Genomic DNA, 22,631 nt, shown 5'->3' with positions numbered 1-22,631 from the left:
GAGGTATGCTTTTTTTTTTTTTAAAGAATGACAGATGTTTATTATTAAATTAGTTGTTGCTGTTCAGTCACTAAGTTGTATCCAAATCTTTTGCAATCCCATGGACTATAGCCTGCCAGGCTCTTCTGTCCATGGCATTCTCCCGTCAAGAATACTGATGTGCGTTGCCATTTCCTTCTCCAGGGAATCTTCCTGACCCAAGGATCAAGTGTCTCCTACATTGCAGGCAGATTCTTTACCACTGAGCCATGATATGGAGCCCATATCTAATAGGTTTACATGCAATATTCAGGCTACTACTGATCTTCAATAATATAATTAATTAATCTTTAGACTAAATTTGCATATAAAATTAAAGAATCTATTTTATACCATGAAACCACATCATACTACCAAGGTTTTAATTTTCTCTGGGAGCTGGTAACATTCAGCTACTTTAGGAATCCTTTCAAAGTTAAATTCTGATAGCACTGGATTAACCAACTAAAGGTTATCAAAAACTTTTCAAAAATTCTCTGAAATCTTACTGTTAAAGATGATTCTTGCTCTTAGAGGAGATCTTTGTCATAGAAGGAACTATGAAGTATTGAAATAGAGTCAAATATTTTCTAGGAATTTAGTAAATGATAAAAGATTTATTTTAAGTAAGTGGCGTTGTTTTTTGTCAACTGTGTTGATATAGATGGTTTTATTTTTGTGAAAAATCACTTTGTTCTCAACTCTTTATGTAAACTTCAAACAGATCAAAGACTTTTATACAGTGAAATTATACAATCATTTTGATAAAATATGTTACTATTTTAAGACCTTGGATTTAGAAGGCCTTTTAAAATTTTTCAGAAATCCAGAAATTAAAAAAAAAAAACAACTAAATTTGAATGAATAAAGAAAACTTCAGTATATCTAAAAACAAAACACTACAACATCATAAACAAAGTTAAAAGAGAAACCAAAATAGAAGGAAATGACAGCACATGACAGCGTTAGTTTTGTAACATCCTAAGTGCTTTTACTTTTAGTAATCACTAAAGATAAGGATAGAAACTATAGCAAAGAAATGTATAGAGACAAATACTTCTTTACAAAAGGGGAAAGTCAATAAACATATGCTTTCTTAATGTCTAATGTATCAGTAGGCATATATTTTACTGCTGCTGCTGCTAAGTCGCTTCAGTTGAATAGCACATATTTTATTAGTATTCTAGCAAATTCCATCACAGTTAATAAATGGAGTCAATTTTATTGTCAGTAAGCCCCCTGAAACCTAGTTGTCTCATTTTTCAGATTACTTGGTATGTAGCCCATGTCCTCTCTTTACCTATAGGAGAGATAAGACCAGCAGTGTCATATATGATTCTATATGAAAGTCCAAGAATGTCTTAAAACTTTCTAGGTTTTACATATGAGAAGATATGTAGAAGATATACATTAGAGATATATTTATATCTCTATATATAGAGATAGATATATATCTACATATATATATATATATCCTATCTTCTGTAGAAGAGAAGATATACGTTATGAGATATATTTATAATTTTAATACACAAATGAATGACCAACATCGTTCAAATTATAGTTTTTTAACATTCTCATGATGTGTATTTATGCCTCAACCACTATGAAACTCAGACTGTTATTGAAAAGAACCTTTCCCTCTTTCTTTATACTGAATTCAGGCTTTTGCAGATCTTTCATAATTTCTGCTTTGAGATCAGGTGGTGCTGTTGTATTAAAATTGCAGGTTTCTGTCAAAAAATCCCAAAGCAGGTCTCCATTTTCATTGCCATCAATAAAACAGTCAGATATGTCCATGGTGGACAGAAGGTCATAATACTCGTATTTAATCCCCAACTTATCCAGCATCTGAGTGAGGTCAGACGATGTGACATACTGGCAGAGGTCATTCCGGGGTAAGCGAGATCCATACTTTTCCCATAGCTTTTGCCAGCTGCTGGCTCCTGTGCAACAGAAAAACATTCATGCTTTCAGTTATTCTTCTTTTCACTTACCTACTCTGCAAGCAGTACATTAGATGCTTGGAATAGAGCAGTCCGTTTAAAAAGTCCATTTAAAAAGCTAAAAAGACTTTTGTAGCTCAATTCAAGGAGTGCAAGGGGTTGGTGGGAAAGTTAAATAAATAAGTTATACATCACATGGTGCAAAGTGCTAATGAAAAACAAATCTAAGCAAGAGATAAGGGGGATCAAAGAGCTGGATGGATTGCTGCTTTATATAGGATGGTCACAGACATTCTCTCTAATAATGTAACATTTGAGCAGAGACATGACAGCAAGGCACATATATATGTAGTAATCTATCAGGGGGAAGGTTACTCCAGGTAGAGAGAAGAGCAACTGCAAAGGACCTGAAGCAGGGACATGCTTGGCACATTAAGAACTAGCCAGGGAGCTAGTGAGATTGGAATTGAACCAAGGGGAGAATGGAAAGAGATGAGGTTGGGTGATGGTGAGGAGTGGATTGGGTGCTTAATCATATAGGAAAAGATAGGAAGTCATTGTAGTGCTGTCTAATAGATTGTTATGGACTCTTGGACATGTTCCAAATTTGCATTGTCCAATATGGTAGCCACTAACCACTTTATGGTTCTGGAATGCATGAACTATGGCTAGTCTGACTAAGGAAATGAATTTTAAGTGCTATTTCATTTTAATTCATTTCACTTTCAATAGCCAACTATGACTTACATATCAGATGACACAGCATTAGAGTGACTTGACCTGATTTACATTTTCTTAAGGTCACTCTGGCCACACAGATGAGAACAAGGGCATAAGGACAGAAGCAGGAAGAACAGTAAGAAAGCTACTGCAAAAATCTGGGTGATAGATGATGGTAAGTTGAAACAGCAAGATTGGAAATAATGAGAAATGGTTGCTTCATACACACACACACACACACACACACACACACACACATTATATATTACACTCCTAGAGCCAATGCCATTTGCTAATGACTTGTATATTGTTAGCAATAACAATTTGGATAGTGCAAGAAAGAAAAGAATCAATGATGACCGCAGTGATTTTGGCCCAAGCATCTGAAAAGAGAGAACTGCCATTAAAAATGGGAAGAATGAGGGAGGAACATTTTTCAATGTGTTAGCAGGCATCTTATTTTGGAAGTATAAAAGCTGAGCTATCTCTTGGCCATTCAGGTTGTGATAAGAGGAAGGCAATTGTTTATGTTAGTCTGGTTCAGAGGAGAGGGTCTGAGTAAAAACTGAAATGGAAGAAAGAGCACAGCAAATACAATGATAGTTTGCTCAAACCAAAGATGAGATAGCCTCTCAGGTCTGTACACTTACAAGATGCTGCCTTGGACTGCAACACCTCAGTTGAGTTTACAAATTTTGTCCCCAGCTTTAGAGGGTATATTAGCAGTGTATGATGTATTTAATTGAAAATCTGGCCCAGGGTAGCAGCTAAGAGATACAGAATCTGAGGGAGAGAGAGGTTGGATTGTTCCTCTGACTCTTCACGAATGACATGAGGTTTGTTATTCAGTCTTTCAGAACCTCTGGTTTCTTATCTATAAGACAGAGATAACTATACTTGTTGCAACTGCGAATATTAAATAATATAATTGAAGTAAATCATTGCACAATGGTAAGCACATAGCAGATGTGTAATATGTACTTAGAAAATAAATGAACATTAAATGGAATTAATTTGATATTTCCACTGGTTGTAGCCTTGAGACTGTGAAAAAAACAAACTTGCTATTCAAAAATCTATAATAATAATAATAAAAATTAAAACAAAAGAGAATTTTATGGACCTTCTAATATAAGCATGTAATACTGGGCTGTTAAATATACAGTGAATACAGTGCATTAAGGGTGGTCTTATGTTCCACTAATATTCCAGAAGAGAGTGATAACTTCAGGATAAGCTTTAGGAGAAGGTAGAATTGGAATGAAGCAGAAAAATTAAAAAATAAGAAACCTCAGTTCAATGAAAAAAAATCAGGGTCATGAGTATGTATTAAAAAAATTTTTCATTCCAAAGACAGTGATTGTCTGCCCAAATAAGAATTTGCCTACAAATAAGACTTTATAAGAAAATAAATATTTCAGTGGTTGAGGAGGAGCTCTGTTAGCATTATCATTATTATTTTTTAAACCTGGCAGAGAGAAAAGAACCAAACACTAATTGCAGAGCATTTGTTGGTGTCAGTGTTTGGTGACTCAGTGCCATTTCTAAGCTGAGCAATTAGACACTTTCTGACTGATAAATTATCATAATGGCTCTCAGTGGGCACAACATATGGTGTTACTTTTGTATTCAACATGATATAAACCAGGTCCTTTCCCCCCACACACTGTATTAAAAATAACACACTACAATTTGCCTCCTTCCTTAGTCAAATAAGGAGAGGTCAGGAAAGAAAACGTCACTGATCTCCCTTAACCAGATAAGTTGCATTTTAATTATTAATAGCAACTCTCTCAACTAATGTCTGGCTACTGTATTTGCAGAAAAACGTGCCACTGACTTTATTTTAGTGTGGGATACTCATTTTAAGAGTCTACCTCTTCTTATTTCTCTTCTTTTTCATCCCCAAATCAGATCTTTAATCTCTATAATCAGAAACTTCTGTTATAAATAAATGACTGTTTACTCATATGGGTTAATTCTTCAGTGGGTTCTTTGGAACCAGAGGAAAGCTTCTGTTCCCTCAAGCACCATATATTCAAATAGGCTGACCAGTAAAACACTGTCATTTAATTCTGAATATAATTTCTCTTCCTTTTCCTAATTAGTTTCACTTGCCTACTCTTCTGTGCTTTTGTATGCCTCTTTCAGCATGCACTGTTTGTGTGTGAATATGTGTATCTTCTTTATTGAGTCTTTTATTCCTTTTTATTAAATCCATCTTCAATTCTCTAGCACTCTCTATATTCCCTGATTCCATGTCTATCATGTAGTAAATTTTAGCTAAAACATGGTCTCTCTCTTTTTTTTGGATGGACATTCAGAATCAGTTATACTTAGGATATTGTAAAGAAGAAATAATAATTATTCATTTCGACCTCTGGGTTGGGAAGATCCCCTGGAGAAGGGAATGGCTACCCACTCCAGTATTCTTGCTTGGGATATCCCATGGACAGAGGAGCCTGGTGGGCTACAGTCCATGGAGTCACAAATGAGTCAGACACTACTTAGCTACTAACACTTTCATTTTTCAATTCAAATACATTCACTGGGTGTGTTCTTCTATGTGCCAAGGGTTTTGCAAAAATCTGGGACTAGAGAACAGAACCCCTGCTCTCCAGGAACTCTCCTTAAAAACTCCCCAGTTGCCTCTGATAGGAAATTAGCACACTACTGAAAGTGTTTACACCTCTCAATCTTCCATTGGCTTAGGAGTCTATCAAAGGCAGAGGAGGAGTAATAGTCATCTTTGCAACCTCAGAGCCTAGCAGTGATGAACTGTTATTGTTCAGTCATTAAGTCATGGACAACTCCTATGTGACCTCATGGACTGTAGCATGCCAGGCTCCTCTGTCCTCCACTATCTCCTAGAGTTGGCTCAAATTTATGTCTACCTAATGATGGATTAGAGGAGCTCAATAAAAGATGAATGAACCAAATCTGCACAATAGCTATCCTGTTCAGACAGCCTGAGACCAAGACTACAAGCTATATTTTGAATATGCTGAATGCACCTGTCACCTTAACCAAGCTAGGTGCCCTGCATAATTAAATCTAGAAACAGATCCCATATTTCATTATCTTACAATCGAATAAATTGCAAAAAATGGGTTTCCATATGGTACTCGAATAACTGAGTAATTTAGTTTACTCAGACAACACATCAGTTCAGTCATAGGTCACTGTCAACTGGGATAGACAGGAAGAAACCTTAGCTATGGAGCATATTTAAGATGACCTTTAGAGCAACATGTTAATCCAGACATACCACTATGTGCCTTGCTGAGATACTAGCTCGCTGAGTACTCATGGAAATTTAATTGAGTAACTAGTGCTAGGCTTCTCTGAGTCTGTTTGCAAGGAGCACTCAGTTGCTATATTGCCATGAGGCTATGGATGACAATATTGCTGAAACAAAGGAAATATGCAAACAAGCTTCTTCACTTCTAGGCTGTTGTTGTTTAGTCACCAAGCCGTGTCTGACTCTCTTGCCACCCCATGAACTGTAGCCCTCAGGCTCCTCTTGTCCATAGGATTTCCCTGGCAAGAATACTGGAGTGGGTTGTCATTTCCTTTTCCAAGGGATCTCCTCAACCCAATATTGAACCTGGGTCTCCTGCATTGGCAGGCAGATTCTTTACCACCAAGCCAGAGCCACTTCTAGGTAATAATGACCAAATTCCATTTACAAAGTGACCTCAACAACCTGAGTAAAAACAGAGCCTTGTGTGAACCATTTTGGTGTAGGTCTTCCAAGTTTTAAGGTAATAGTCAAGTTTAAGGCATGTTTTCATTGGGCAAGTATGGAGAATGGGGTTTCAAGAATTATAGTTTGGGCTGAGAAGGCAGTTTAGAATAATGGGTTTTATTAAATAGGAGTGAGATAGGAAGTTGATCAGGCATCTCAGATGACCTGGGGAGTTTCGTCACACCTGTCTACTATCCACAGGTTAGCAGACTGGTCTGGCTCATAGGGATTTGTAGTGATACTGTGAAATGAAAAAGTTACTAATGACAATGTGGATCAATTCTATACATGTTAATTGACAGTGATATAAGACAAATCTTCTTGTGACTAAATTTGTTTTCACTGTTGGAAATTGACCATAATTTATTTTTCTAAAAGCTGACCCATATATACTTGTATCAGCTTTTTTAATGCAATAAAGCAATTACTGCTCTTTTTAAAAAGGGAAACTTCAGCTACTTCCTTACACCAAGGGGCTGATACAATTTTTCTCAGAGAAATACATTATTGTTAAGATAGGTTTATAGGTGAACAGGTTTATCTAGGTCAGAGAGGAAGAGCAAAGGGGAGTTAATCTGCTCTATGTAACGAGTAAGAAGGGGTGAAAGGGGAAAGTGAAGAGTTGGTATCTTAGGAAAAGCACTGAGCTAAAAGGATTATCTGTTAACAATATTTTCCTCTCTCTGACACCTGCCTCCCACACTGTGTGCAGTCATGAAGAAGTGTAAGCTCTATACTGAAAAAGTTAGTAAAATATTCCTACCATCAAATGCAGAGTGAATAATTTTTGACTCAGAATACTTTTTTGATGAAAGCTAAAGGGTCTAGTCAAGGCTATGGTTTTTCTTGTGGTCATGTATGGATGTGAGAGTTGGACTGTGAAGAAGGCTGAGCGCCGAAGAATTACTCTTGAGAGTCCCTTGGACTGCAAGGAGATCCAACCAGTCCATTCTGAAGGAGATCAGCCCTGGGACTTCTTTGGAGGGAATGATGCTAAAGCTGAAACTCCAGTACTTTGGCCACCTCATGCGAAGAGCTGACTCATTGGAAAAGACTCTGATGCTGGGAGGGATTGGGGGCAGGAGGAGAAGGGGACAACAGAGGATGAGATGGCTGGATGGCATCACTGACTTGATGGACGTGAGTCTGAGTGAAGTCCAGGAGTTGGTGATGGACAGGGAGGCCTGGTGTGCTGTGATCCATGGGGTCGCAAAGAGTCGGACACGACTGAGAGACTGAACTGAACTGAAATGGTTTTTGTTTCTAGTAACTGTATTCATGATGTAGCCAGCAAAATACTGTATCCATAAGAGCACCAAGTCAATTCTCAGTTGCTTGTAGACTACTCATGCTACTTTGTAAACCTTAGGCTGGTTTTTTCTTATTAGTAGGTATATATTCACAAGAGAGCTGCCTTCTGACACTCAAATACGTAACTTCTGAAAATATTTAAGGATAAACTAAATATAAATAAAGTGGATCTTCATTTGATGTGGAATATATTCTAAAATCAGACATATATGACTGCTGGATGAACTGTTATTTCTGTCTGCAACACTTTCTGTATTATTGATACAGATTATCAAGAATAGACTGAGTTATCAACTCAGTGTCGATAACTAAATTCACTTCTGTATTCCTAAATGTTCAAAGTGCTTTATCCAAGTGTCCTCATTTGGAGAGAGGTTAGTGGGAAAAATCCAGTTTACATAAGCCCTCCTAAATGGGAAGTTAGAACTTTCTCACATAAATGAGTATTTTTAACAAACCTGAGATAAAAATAGTATATCAAATGTTCCCTTGCAGAAGAGGTTGTGTACAGGAACTTTCATTTGCCAAAATCCCACATAAATTCAAAGCTAGGATTATAGGCAACAACTGTGTTTGCGATCCTTAAAGCCATTCCTCATATTTAGGAATAAATGAATTTTATGACGTGGTTTTTGATTATGGGGTCTGATATAAATTTAGGAAGATAGAAGCTGCTGTATATCTAGAGTCAACCAGAATAGCACTGTGTGAACAATCCGTAAAGACTGCTGAATGAAGGAGTGAATTAATGAATTCAACAGTGTCAGTGTTTTATTTGCTAATCTGTTTATTTAGGTTCTCTGTGTCATAATTGTATCACTGGAAACAAAGTATGATCAAATGCTGTCGTTGGAAAATAACACAACAACACAAAACCAAACAAGAGAATCACTAGCTATTTTTGATAGTTATTTGAGAAAACCTATAATGAGCAACATTGACAGTGACTCTAGAAATGCAAATTAATCAAATATGACAGTGTCACAAATATTTCAACCTTTACTTAAACATCACAGAAGGGAAAGAGACATTTAAGGGACAAAAAGGAGGTACATAGAAATATTTTCTATTTTTAGTCTCCTCTAAAGAATTCCTATCAGTTGTATTTGCTCTATGTTATATAAAAAATAATGTATATATGGACAACAAAGATATACTTTCTCAAGAGGAAGAAGAAACAGATATTTATTTCCACTGGAAATCCTAAATTGAAAGTTTGAAGGACTTTCCTAATACTGTGTTAATTAATTGACTATGACCATAAGCCAGGTCAAGAATTTCATAATGAAGATGAAATATACCATCAGCCTTCAAACACATGAACTATTGGTTTTTTAAAATGTAGGTGGAAGGAAAATAACTTACCTGACACAATAATAATGAGAATCTTAGCATTGGTAGCTAAGAGACTATGGAAGAATTTCAGGGTAGCTGGGATGTCTTTAACATAATACAGCATCTAGAAATGAAGGAAAAGAGAACTGAGGCACTTTTCTATGTCAATGTCTTTGTTGCTCAGACTAGATACTCACTAGAAGATTTGATTTTCAAGTTGAGTGGGTTTTTACTCAACAAAACACGTAAGAAATTTAGAAGTTAAAGACGTTATATGGAGAGATAGAATAATAATGAGAGAAAATATTTGGGGATAGGGGAAACTGGTATTTACTCAACAAGAATCAAATAGTTTAAAATTTGCTCTTTCTGGCTTCAGTAACACAAACATTTATAGCTTCAGACAGTCTCTACTCCACATGGGGGCATTGATTCTGTGCTTTCTCTATATTTTGTGAATTATAGTTCTTCTGGGAGAAAATGGTGCTGGCACCATAAAAACATTCCATTTCATGGAACGTTGCTTCAAAATTAAGCCCTTTGCACTAGCTTTACCATATGCTCACCAATGCTTTTTTTTTAAATCACAGAAAATGCGGCAAGCTTTGATGTTGACAGATTCTCTAGGAAAATGAACTGGATAAAGCCTAAGGTTGCAGCATCATCACAAGGGGATAGGTGTCAGTCCACTCATTTTAAATAACTCTGAATGATCTCTGGTGAATTGCAGGGAGAGGTCTTTCCACCTAACACAGATAGAGCCTGGAATTATACATGGGCAATGGAAATTTTCCCCTGAGGGCTTATAGCCCTGGAATCTACCCCACATAGACACTTATTTTTTATGTCTCATCTTCTACTCTTTTAGACAAAAATTCAATATTTTATTCAATTTTTTATGGGCTTCCCAGGTGGTGCAGTGGTAAAGAATCCACCTGCCAATGGAGGAGATGCAAGGGACATGGGTTCAGTCCCTGGGTTGGGAAGATACCCTGGAGTAGGAAATGACAACCCTCTCCAGTATTTTTCCCTGGAAAATTCCATGGACAGAGGAGCATGGCAGGCTCTATGGGATCACAAAGAGTTGAGCATGACTGAGCATGTACACACACATGATAAAATTTATTGCATAAAGCAAAAATAACCTGAGCTATGCCTCCCTCACATGAATTAATGAAATGCAAGGGACCTGCACATGGTCTGTGTGGTCTCAGAGGCCATATTTAGTATCATGTCACTCCATGCTGTTCACCACAGGGACCACATAGACAGGCACCCAGATGCAGCTAGTCCACAAGATCGCTAATAATCCTTGACATGACCTAGCTCAAAAAGAGGAGGTCGATCATAGCAGATGCTCTGAAAATTGATCTAAAAGACACAGATTCTCTGCAGTTGACTATGAATATTAAGTTGAAAGATGCCATGAGAATGTTAGGACTGTAAGGAAAAATGAGGAGACAGAGACATAACAAAAATGCAGAGTAGACAGAGAGGAAGGCAGTAGTAGTGCAGAGGAAGCAGAGATAAGAAAGAAAGAACAAATGTGGAGGTTTGGAGAGAAATGAGAATGATCTCTGAAGCTGCAACATTTTATAGCAAGTGAGGAATGGGATTCAGTGCATATGTGAAGGGATTGGCTTTTGATAAAGGGAGGCTTTTGTTGTTTTTTGAATTAACTTTTTTTGGAGTATAGTTGCTTTACAGTGTTGTGTTAGTTTCTACTGTACAGCAAAATCAATCAGACATACATATACATATATGCCCTCCCTTTCAGATTTCCTTCCTATTCAGGTCACCACGGTGTATTAAGTAGAGTTCCCTGCGCTATACAGTAGGTTTCATTAGTTAGCTTTTATACATAGTATCAGTAGTGTACATGTGTCAATCCCAATCTCCCAATTCATCCCACCCACCCCTTTTCCCCTTGGTGTTCATATATTTGTTCTCAACACCTCTGTCTCTATGGTGCTGCTATGAACGCTGGGGTGCATGTATTTTTCTGAATTATGGTTTTCTCTGGGTATATGCCCAGTAGTGCAATTGCTGAGTCATATGGTAGTTCTGGGCTTCCCTGGTAGTTCAGTTGGTAAAGAATTCACGTGCAATGCAAGAAATCCCAGTTTGATTCTTGGGTTGAGAAGATCCTCTAGAGAAGGGATAAGCTACCCATCCCAGTATTCTCAGGGTTTCCTGGTGGCTCAGATGGTAAAGAATCCACCTGTAATGCGGGAGACCTGAGTTCAATCCCTGGGTTGGGAAGATCCCCTGCAGGAGGGCATGGCAACCTACCCCAGTATTCTTGCCTGGAGAACACTGGAGTGGGTTGTGGGGAGAATACATGGAATATTCTCCCCCTGGACAGAGGAGCCTGGCTGGCTGCAGTCTACAGGGTCGCAGAGTCGGATGTGACTGGGCAACTAAGCACAGCATGATAGTTCTATTTTTAGTTGTTTTGAGGAACCGCGATACTGTTCTCCACAGTGGCTATATCAGTTTACATTCCCACCGACAGTACAAGAGGATTCCTGGGAGGCTTTTGTAATAAGAAGAAAGAAAGAAATGGTGGGTACAGGTGCATCTCTATAAATGTGGTGGGTAAAAGATGATTTTCTACCTGATCATTTCTCTTTTCACTATAGAGTAGGAAGGGAAGTTATCAGTTGGAAACCAGTGGCAAAGAAGGGATTACAGGAGTTGTAAGGAGAGAGATGAAGGTATGAAATAGTTATACAGTTGAGCCTTGGACAAGGCAGGGATTAGGTACCAACTTTCTGTGTAGTCAAAAATTCACATATAACATATGCATTTTCTCTGTTTCTGGAGTTCCACATCCAGTCATGCAGCATTTACTGCTGAAAAAATCCAGGGAAGGTCCAGTGGTTTGGACTCAGTGCTTCCATTACAGGCAGCATGGGTTCAATCCCTGGTTGGGCAACAAAGCTCTCACAAGCCCTGTGATGTGGTCAAAGAAAAAAAAATTAAATAGAAAAAATTAGCATACAAATGAACCCACATAATTCAAATCTGTGTTGTGCAAGGGCCAACTATATGAGAAGATAGAAAAGTAAGTCTAGTAGAGAAACGTCTTAGGTTTGCTGGGCAATGTTAGAAGCACTCCCTTATAGTTAAAGGATTGTGTCTGCTAAGAAAGCAAAGATGTAGAATTGCCTAGATATGCCAACCCTGAAGTAATTTCTTCCTGTAATTTTTAGAAGCCTATTCCTTTTGGCTTAACCTCTAAAATATACAAACAGTTCATACAACTCAAAAACAGAAAGCACAACCCAATCAAAAACTGGGCAGAATATTTTAACAGATATTTCTCCAAAGAAGACATACAGATGACCATTAGGTACATGAAAAGATGCTCAGCATCAATAATTATTAGAGAAATGCAAATCAAAACTACAATGAGTTACCACTTCACACTAGTCAAAATGACCATCATTAAAAATTCTGCAAAAAACAAGTATGGAGAGGGTGTGGAGAAAAGGGATCCCCCTACACTGTTGATACAACCACTATGAAAAATATGTAGGTTCCTTAGAAAACTAAAGATAGAGTTACCATATGATCCAACAGTCCCATTCCTGGGAATATACCTGGACAAAGCCATAATTCAAAAAGATACATGCACCCCTACATTCACAGTAGCACTGTTTACACCAGCTAAAACATGGAAATAATGTAAATGTCTATCAACAGACAAATGGATAAAGAAGATGTGGTACATATATACTGTGGAATGCTGCTCAAAGGCTATGGTTTTTCCTGTGGTCACGTATGGATGTGAGAGTTGGACTGTGAAGAAGGCTGAGCACCAGAGAATTGATGCTTTTGAACTGTGGTGTTGGAGAAGACTCTTGAGAGTCCCTTGGACTGCAAGGAGATCCAACCAGTCCATCCTAAAGGAGATCAGCCCTGGGATTTCTTTGGAAGGACTGATGCTAAAGCTGAAACTCCAGTACTTTGGCCACCTCATGCGAAGAGTTGACTTATTGGAAAAGGCTCTGATGCTGGTAGGGATTGGGGGCAGGAGGAGAAGGGGACAACAGAGGATGAGATGGCTGGATGGCATCACTGACTCGATGGACGTGAGTCTGAGTGAACTCCAGGAGTTGGTGATGGACAGGGAGGCCTGGCGTGCTGCGATTCATGGAGTCTCAAAGAATCGGACACGACTGAGTGACTAAACTGAACTGAATGCCGTTTACAGCAACATGGATGGACCTAGAAATTATCATACTAACTGAAGTAGGTCAGAAAGAGAAAGACAAATACCATATAATATCACTTACATGTGGAATCTAAAATACAGTACAAATAAACCTGGCTACAAAACAGAAAGAGACTCATAGACATAGACACCAGACTTGTGGTTGCCAAGGGGGAGGTGGGGAGGGACAGGGATGGACTGGGAGTTTGGGGGTGGTAGATACAGGCTATTATTAATACATTTAGAACTGATAATCAACAAGGTCCAAACATATAGCACAGAACTATATTCAATATCCTGTGATAAACCACAATGGAAAAGAATATAAAAATAAGAATGTCTATAGGTGTATAAGTGAGTCACTTTGCTATACAGCAGAGATTGGCACAGCATTGTAAATCAGTTATATTTCAATTTTTAAAATGTCTACAAAAAGTTTATTCCTTTGGGATGACTGTATTTGTAGACTATAGAAAGCAAAAAGCATCTTGTTCATCATGGTTTTTCTAAAACATGTACATCTTCTAATGGTAGCCAACACCCAAAGCCTATACACCTATATGCTATTCAGATACATCAGTGACCTCTGGAAATATGTCCCCATATCATCTGCTGAAGAGTCACTCCCTTTACAAGAAATACACTATTGTATTTCTAAGAAATACACTATTAGTGCTGGACCACGGAAATAAATTCTGGCAGAAAGACTGATGTCAGTAAAACTTTGTTGACCTGAGGAATCATCCAGCCTGCCCCTTTGTCGCATACACAATAGCCAGGTCATGAACAGAAGGCAAAAGCAAGTGGATTCAGAAAAACTCTGGGATGTTGGTCCATTCTCAGTTTGGACAGATAATGTTCACTTATAAAATCAGAAATCAGATTTTCATTTATCTTTTAGAAGTTAGAATATTAAGCACTCTGAAATATTTCTGAAGAATCTTTTTTTTCTGAGAGTATATAACAATAAATATTTCCTACCTGAATCATATGAATAAAGTCCCACCTCTGAAGTTCTTTTTTCTCCATCATTCTATTTTGATATTCAGATGATGTCTCCTTATGCCAAGCAAACTTTATGTTCTCAAGGTTTGATGTCTTGGCTACAAGCTCTAAAATATGGAGAAAAGGTAGCTCACCATCAATTTTAATTGCAAATTTGGAACCCATTTCCATTTAGAATTTTAATGCAATCAATATTATATACACAACAGATATAAAGCACATTTTTCTTTTTTATGCAGCTCCAGAAGACCCGAGAGTTCATCCTAGTTTTTCCTCTAGCATTAAATGAAATTAGAGATAACTAAAGAGCCAATAAAAAATAATTATGAGAATACTGATCAGACACAGGCAATATTGTTGTTGTTTAGTTGCTAAGTCACATCCAACTCTTATGCGATACCATGGACTGTAGCCCACCAGGCTCCTCTGTCCATGGGGTTTCCCAGGCAAGAATACTGGAGCAGGTTGCCATTCCCTTCTCCAGGGGATCTTCCTGACCCAGGGATTGAATCTGCTTCTCCTGCACTGCAGGAGGATACTTTACCACTGAGTCACCAAGAAAGCTGTGTATAGGCACATTATCTCAAGTGTTAATGAGAAAAAAACTGGTGGATTTTATCAATGGAGAATTTACATAAAACAGGTGATATGATTCTATAACTCAGGAATCAGTAAACTGTGGCATGGACCATATCTGTCTTACTACCTATTTTTAAATAGACTGCAAGCTAAAAATATACATTACTCTTCTTCCCGACTTCATGCTCCTGTCCTTCATATTTTGTGCCATTAAACTGTTAAATGGTTGAACAAAATCAAAAGAAGAATAATACTTCATGATAGGTAAAAATGATATAAAATTCAAATTGAATGTTTACAAGTAAAATTTTATTGTGACATAGCCACACATATTAGTTCATGGATTGTCTCTGGCTGCCTTTGGTGTTCAGTGGCAGAGCTAATTAGTTGTGACAGGGATCATGTGGATTAGATGGTTAGATAGCATCACCAACTCAGTGGACACAAATTTGAGCAAACTCTGGGAGACAGTGGAGGACAGAGGAGCCTGGTGTGCTGAAGTCCATGGGATCACAGAGTCAGACACGACTTAGTGACTGAATAGGTGGCCTAAGTCTAAAATACTTACTATTTGGCCCTTTTCAGAGAAAAGTTTGCTGATTCTTGCTGTTACCAATTACACATAAGCTTTTAGGGTAAGGTTTCTGTTTAAATATCTCTGAATGAATTAATGACTGTCTCTAAAATAAACATCAAAAATAATGGTTGATGACCAGGGGATGGATGGAGAGACAGTATTCTAGTTACTATTTATATTCTGAGGTGTTTAAGTCATGCCTGCCAAAAAAGTAATTAGGTTCTTCTCTCAATAAGCTTACAAAGAATGTACCACAGTCACCATGTTGTTAGTGACTGAAGGGATGCATGTGGGATGACAAGCCTTTCAGAATAGGATTTGATATACAGCACCATAAGCAACTGAATGCGCACACACACACATCGTGGGTTACAAGTACCTTTGTACTTGGTGATTTGTTCAGCACTTGGTTCAACAACTTCATTGATGATATGAACTCCTGGGTACTGAGCTTGCACTTTGGAGAGAATTTGAAGATCAATTTCACCTGAAGAAAAGCATATAGAACAGTTCACCTTGGCCCAGAAAGAAAAGAATAGAATAGAATAGAAAAGAACAATTTCAACTACTTTACTATCTCTAGGAAAGTCCAGCATAAATAAAGAAGAATACTCAGCTGTTGCCCTGACACGGTGTCTATGATGAAGAACAACTAGGTTAAAAATGTGTTTTGAGGAGGGTTATGATTGCCTTTCATTCATTCATGTTGTTGTTGTTGTTCAGTCACTCAGTCATGTCCAACTCTTGGTGAACCCATGGTCGGCAGCACACCAGGCTTCCCTGTCCTTCACCATCTCCTGGAGCTTGATCAAACTCATATCCATTGAGTCAGTGATGCCATCCAACCATCTCATCCTCTGTTGTCCCATTCTCCTCCCACCTTCAATCTTTCCCAGCATCAGGGTCTTTTCAAATGAGTCAGGGCAAAGTATTGAGTTTCACCTTCAGCATCAGTCCTTCCAAAGAATATTCAGGACTGATTTCCTTCAGAATGGACTGGTTGGATCTCCTTGCAGTCCAAAGGACTCTCAAGAGCCTTCTCCAACACCACAGTTCAAAAGCATCAATTCTTCAGCACTCAGCTTTCTTTATGGTGCAACTCTCACATCCATACATGACTACTGGAGGGAAAAAAAATAGCTTTAACTATATAGACGTTTTCTGGCAAAGTAATGTCTCTGTTTTTTAATATGCTGTCTAGGTTGGTCATAGCTTTTCTTCCAAGGAGCAAGTGTCTTTTAATTTCATGACTGCAGTCACCATCTGCAGTGATTTTGGAGCCCAGAAAAATAAAGTCTGACACTGTTTCATTGTTTCTCCATCTATTTGCCATGAAGTGATGGGACCAGATGTCATGATCTTAGTCTTTTGAATGTCGCGTTTTAAGCCAGCTTTTTCACTCTCCTCTTTCATTTTCATCAAGAGGCTCTTTAGTTCCTCTTCATTTCTGCCATTAGGGTTGTGTTATGTGCATATCTGAGGTTATTGTTATTTCTCCCGGCAATCTTGATTCCAGCTTGTGCTTCATCCAGTCCTGCATTTTACATGATGTACTCTGCATATAAGTTAAATAAGCAGGGTGACAATATACAGCCTTGATGTACTCCTTTTCCTATTTGGAACTAGTCTATTGTTCCATGTCCAGTTCTAACTGTTGCTTCCTGACCTGCATATAGGTTTCTCAAGAGCAGATCAGGTGGTCTGGTATTCCCATATCCTTAAGAATTTTCCACAGTTTGTTGTGATCCACACAGTCAAAGGCTTTAGTGTAGTCATTGAAACAGAAGTGGTAAACTGTATTTAATACCTTTTATTGTACTACACAATTGCACTCATCTCACACGCTAGTAAAGTAATGCTCAAAATTCTCCAAGTCAGGCTTCAGCAATAGATGAACCATGAACTTCCAGATACTCAAGCTGGTTTTAGAAAAGGCAGAGGAATCAGAGACCAAATTGCCAACATCTGCTGGATCATGGAAAAAGCAAGAGAGTTCCAGAAAAACATCTATTTCTGCTTTATTGACTATGCCAAAGCCTTTGACTGTGTGGATTGCAGTAAACTGTGGAAAATTCTGAAAGAGATGGGAATACCAGACCACCTGACCTGTCTCTTGAGAAACCTATATGCAGGTCAGGAAGCAACAGTTAGAACTGGACATGGAACAACAGACTGGTTCCAAATAGGAAAAGGAGTACATCAAGGCTGTATATTGTCACCCTGCTAATTTAATTTATATGCAGAGTACATCATGAGAAACGCTGGGCTGGAGGAAGCACAAGCTGGTATCAAGATTGCCGGGAGAAATATCAATAACCTCAGATATGCAGATGACACCACCCTTATGGCAGAAAGCAAAGAAGAACTAAAGGGCCTCTTGATGAAGGTGAAAGAGGAGAGTGAAAAAGTTGGCTTAAAATTCAACATTCAGAAAACTAAGATGATGGCATCTGGTCCCATCAGTTCATTGCAAATAGATGGGGAAATAATGGAAACAGTCAGAGACTTTATTTTTTTGGGCTTCAAAATCACTGCAGATGGTGATTGTAGGCATGAAATTAAAAGACGCTTACTCCTTGGAAGGAAAGTTATGACCAACCTAGACAGCATATTAAAATGCAGAGACATTACTTTGTCAATAAATGTCCATCTAGTCAAGGCTATGGTTTTTCCATTAGTCATGTATGGATGTGAGAGTTGGACTATAAAGAAAGCTAAGCACCAAAGAATTGATGCTTTTGAACTGTGGTGTTGGAGAAGACTCTTGAGAGTCCCTTGGACTGTAAGGAGATCCAACCAGTCCATCCTAAAGGAGATCAGTCCTGGGTGTTCATTGGAAGGACTGATGCTGAAGCTGAAACTCCAATACTTTGGCCACCTGTTGCAAAGAGCTGACTCATTTGAAAAGACCCTGATGCTGGGAAAGATTGAGGGCAGGAGAAGAAGGGATGACAGAGGATGAGATGGTTGGATGGCATCACCAAATCAATGGACATGGGTTTGGGTGAACTTGGGAGCTAGTGATGGACAGGGAGGCCTGGCAAGCTGCGGTTCATGGGGTCCCAAAGAGTCAGACACGACTGAGTGACTGGACTGACTGACTGACTGTATTACAGTAAAATCTAAGATGCTATTGATTATAGGATAAAAATAACCCTTCTTTTATATCACTAAGTCATAAAGTAAAAACAACTCTGTCAATTATAATTGTAAGATTTCACCAACTGGAAGATATATACCAATCTGTGATATTAAAATATGAAAAAATATGCTGTAGAATTGATAAATTAGGCTAGATCAGAATCATATAAAATATATCAGGTATAAAAGAAGGATAAAAAATTGTATGAGACATGTGCCCTCAAAAACATCATGTTCTCGTAGAAGAGACGGACATGGAAAGAACCCTGGCTTGGTTTGGGCCATGGAGGGAAGAAGGAAGGAAATGGTGATGGAGAGGATAAGACAAGAGGCCAGAGAGATGGAAAGCTGCATGGCAGACCACTCTTGAGCTCTGTGTTACAGGGTAAGTAACACAGTTAGCCTGGGGACTTTTGGGGAAATGGGAATTACAGGCAGAGGACAGGAAGTGGAATTGTATATACAGGACTGCTGGCAATTTAGGGTTTTAGAATGTGTAGGTAAGGCAGGGCCTCCAAGAAAGAGGTGATTCCAGACAAGTAAATGGAAAGGAGGTTATGGCAAAATAGGTATTTATTCATTCACTCATGTACCAGTGATTCATTGATTATTTTACTGTGTGCCAGGCACTACACTAGGCAAATGATAAGAGGAGCAAATAAACACCTGCCCTGATGAAACTTTAGCCTATAGGTGACGATGTGAGAGAGACTGTGGTAAATTGGATAGACTTGAATTCCACCTCTGTCTGATCCACTGACTTGATATTACGACCTTCAGCTGTTTGCTTTCTCTCTCCAAACTGTATTTTCCTCATCGGAAAAACAGCAATAATGATAGTACATAATTTATTGGGTGTGAGGATTAAATGAGGCAATGCACATAAAGCACACTGCAAAAGAGAGTTGGCACCTAATAAATGTTAGCTGTTCATTATTTTTATTGTTATCATTGAGTCCCTCTCTTTAAAAATCTCTCTTCTTTCCCTATTACTAATGCCTCCAAATTAAGTTTTGCACTTTTATTCTCTTAGTTATGATGTTGACCTTCACTAAAATACTTATGTGCTGGCAAGACTAGCATATGAAAATGACACTGGTCTTTAACATTTTGGCATAAATGGCATTAACAGAACCTTTCCAAGGTTAGATATGGCAGGTGAAAAAAAAGCATAGGTCATAAGACTGAGCAGGCTGGAAGAAGGAGATGAGGAAGATAAATCAGGAACAAAAGATGCCTGACTAGGAAAAGAGAGTTGTCTAATGGTATAATGAATGTCCCAGGTGCTGGCGATGGCAGTGGGTGGGGATGAGGGTAGGGAGGAAGTAGGGGAAGGAAACTAAAGTGGAGAATGAGGAAATCTATGCGACAGTTTTCTCCAAAGCTGGCCCGATCAATCTGAAACCTTTTAATTCTTCCTTAAGTTCCACTGCCAGAGATTTCAATTATATGTCCCTCTTCAAATATAGGCATGATGTGTTTAAAATATGGCCCATATGAAAGCAAGATATAATCACAAAAAATATCTTACTGTAAAATTAAGTAAAACAAGCAAAGGCTTGATTCCAATGAGTTTGTTAAAGGGTATCAAGGACTCAAATGCTAGTTTGAGCAACTGAGCAACTTTGATCATCAATCACTGAAAGGCATATGAAGGGTCAACAGACTATAGTGCCATGAAAGTGAAAGTGAAAATCACTCAGCTGTGTCTGACTCTTTGTGACCCCATGGACTATACAGTCCATGGAATTCTCCAGGCCAGAATACTGGAGTGGGCAGCCTTTCCTTTCTCCAGGGGATCTTCCCAACCTGGGAATTGAACACAGGTCTCCCTCATTGGAGGCAGATTTTTACCAGCTGAGCCACAACGGAAGCCCAAGAATACTGGAGTGGATAGCCTATCCCTTCTCCAGCAGATCTTCCCAACAGGGATCAAACTAGGGTCTCCCGCATTGCAGGCTGATTATTTTACCAACTGAGCTATCAGGGAAGTACCATTAGCCAGCAGTAAGAGATTCAAACAATGGGGGAAAAAAAGGAAGAAGATCATTTGTTCTTTCTCAACTGAATCCTTCTGAGCAGGGGCCATAATAATATGAATGTGTTCCAATATTAGATATTAAGCACCCTATAAATGTTTTTAAAGAGCACACAACACGCTGGACTTGCCTGGTGGTCCAGTGGTTACAAATATGTCTTCCAGTGCAGGGGACATGGGTTTGATCCCTGGTTCAAGAACTAAGATTCCACATGTCCTGGGGCAGCTGAGCCCTCATGCTGTAACTACAGAAACCTATGCGCTCTGGAGCCCAAGTTCCGCAACAAGAGAAGCCACCACAATGAAAAGCCCATGCACCACAGCTAGAGAGAAGCCTCCACACAATGCAGTTAGAGAAAGCCCGTGTACCACAATGAAGACCCAGTGCAGCAAAAATAAGTTAATTAATTTTTAAAAAAGAGCACACAAGCCAAATTAACATGCTGAAAGAATGGGGGAAGGTAGCTAGAAGTGACTCAATCAAATAATTCAGAAATTCTCAGCAAATTCAGGGGTAAACAGAAGAAATGTGGAAGCCAGCAGCCTGCTGCTTTTATTGTGTATAACAAAGCCTTCTGGGAATCTTAACTGTCAGGTCCAGAAGACCACGTTTAAAGGGGATAAAGCAATACTTTATTCATTTTATTGTTGATGAACAATAAAATAATGAACATTTCATTGTTCATTTTATGGTCAATCTCTGTTCTAATATGATCTCTTATTGCTTAATGATGATTCTGACAATTGTAGACTACTTATTGTTGACATCCTAAGCTTTTAGGCCAGTAGCTGTTTCAGTTAGTTAGATAAAACCTTACTGTGGGTTTCTAGTTTTGGAACAAAATCTGCAAAGTTTCCTGTGACAAATGGAAAATTATAGTGATTAAGCAACTTTATTCCCATATACAATCTTCCTTTGTTTTCTTTTTCTTTCTCTCTCACCCTCACCTCATTTTGTGTCTACCAAAGCAAATCAATGATTTTGGAGTCTTGGCATTTTATGATGAGGTTAACTGATTTTCTCAGTTTATCAATAAGTGAAGCTTGAACAAAGTTAGGAAATCCTAACATGTGTTGGCATGAATCAAAAATTATTTTCTATTAGCCTGGTTTGTGGTTTTTGTTTTTCGTTTTTTCTCTTCTGTTCACTCCTGTGTTACTTTCTATCAAATAGAATATGCTTTTTGATTTGGAAAATTAAATGAAAACTAAAATTTTTAAATTCTCTTTTGCAAATCTCTTTCCTTTGTATTACCCTGTCCATCAAATCAGCCACAACTTTAGAATGACTTCACATGTCTCCTTTCTGACCTACGTTGAATGTTTCACTTAATTTTACAGTCAGATATTTTTGTGATTATATCTTGCTTTCATATGGGCCATATTTTAAACACATCATGCCTATATTTGAAGAGGGATATATAATTGAAACCTCTGATAGTGGAACTTGAAGAAAAAGTTCAAAAATACTGAGGCAGAAATTGTTAGACAGTATAGGACTTTGAGACCTCAGTTCCCTTTTTTTAATTTCATTTTTTGTCTTCTCAAGTAAGCATCTCACTTCTTTAACCTAAAGCTAAACTCTTTGTTCCAGTTTCTAGGCATTCAGAAGAATGCTTCCCTGGTCTGGAGGGTCATAATACATTCAGACCCAGGACAAGACAATCATTAACTGCTGTTCAGTTTATCAAGGGAAAAAAACTCCAGGTGGACCACTAACTCATAAACATACATCTGGTCCCTAAATGATGGTCTGGAGTCTTGAGAACAGGTCGAGGGATGGCAACACAATGTCTGGGGAAACTGAGAAACTGGGAACCAAAAGAAAGCCATAAAAATGACAAACTAGATACTGCGACATATAAACTGGTCAGAAATTACATGCATCTGGCCCCGAACCAACCAAAAACAAACAGGTCAATTCTAATAAAGATATAAACTACCGTTCTCTGCACCTTTTGGGGTGCTTCACCCCTTCTCAGTGTCTGTGCTTA

The 22,631-nt window shown here is 38.3% G+C and overlaps 1 protein-coding gene across 1 annotated transcript in view; it reads right to left on the bottom strand.

The window, feature by feature from the left end:
• Positions 1–671: 671 nt before the first annotated feature.
• The window catches only part of HNMT (histamine N-methyltransferase), a 41,011-nt gene continuing 19,051 nt past the window's right edge, over positions 672–22,631 (bottom strand). Inside the window, exons 3-6 of the mRNA XM_005893035.3 lie at positions 15,838–15,945; positions 14,279–14,409; positions 9,109–9,202; positions 672–1,964 (exon numbers count right to left, since the gene is read on the bottom strand). Of these exons, the coding sequence (XP_005893097.1) occupies positions 1,609–1,964; positions 9,109–9,202; positions 14,279–14,409; positions 15,838–15,945 (689 nt within the window). The 3' untranslated portion in view covers positions 672–1,608. The remainder of the gene's footprint in view (positions 1,965–9,108; positions 9,203–14,278; positions 14,410–15,837; positions 15,946–22,631) is intronic.

The sequence above is a fragment of the Bos mutus genome, chromosome 2, assembly GCF_027580195.1.
Source record: "Bos mutus isolate GX-2022 chromosome 2, NWIPB_WYAK_1.1, whole genome shotgun sequence".
NCBI lineage: Eukaryota > Metazoa > Chordata > Mammalia > Artiodactyla > Bovidae > Bos > Bos mutus.
Note: the sequence above shows the minus strand (reverse complement) of the source record. Positions and strands in the feature narration are given on the sequence as shown.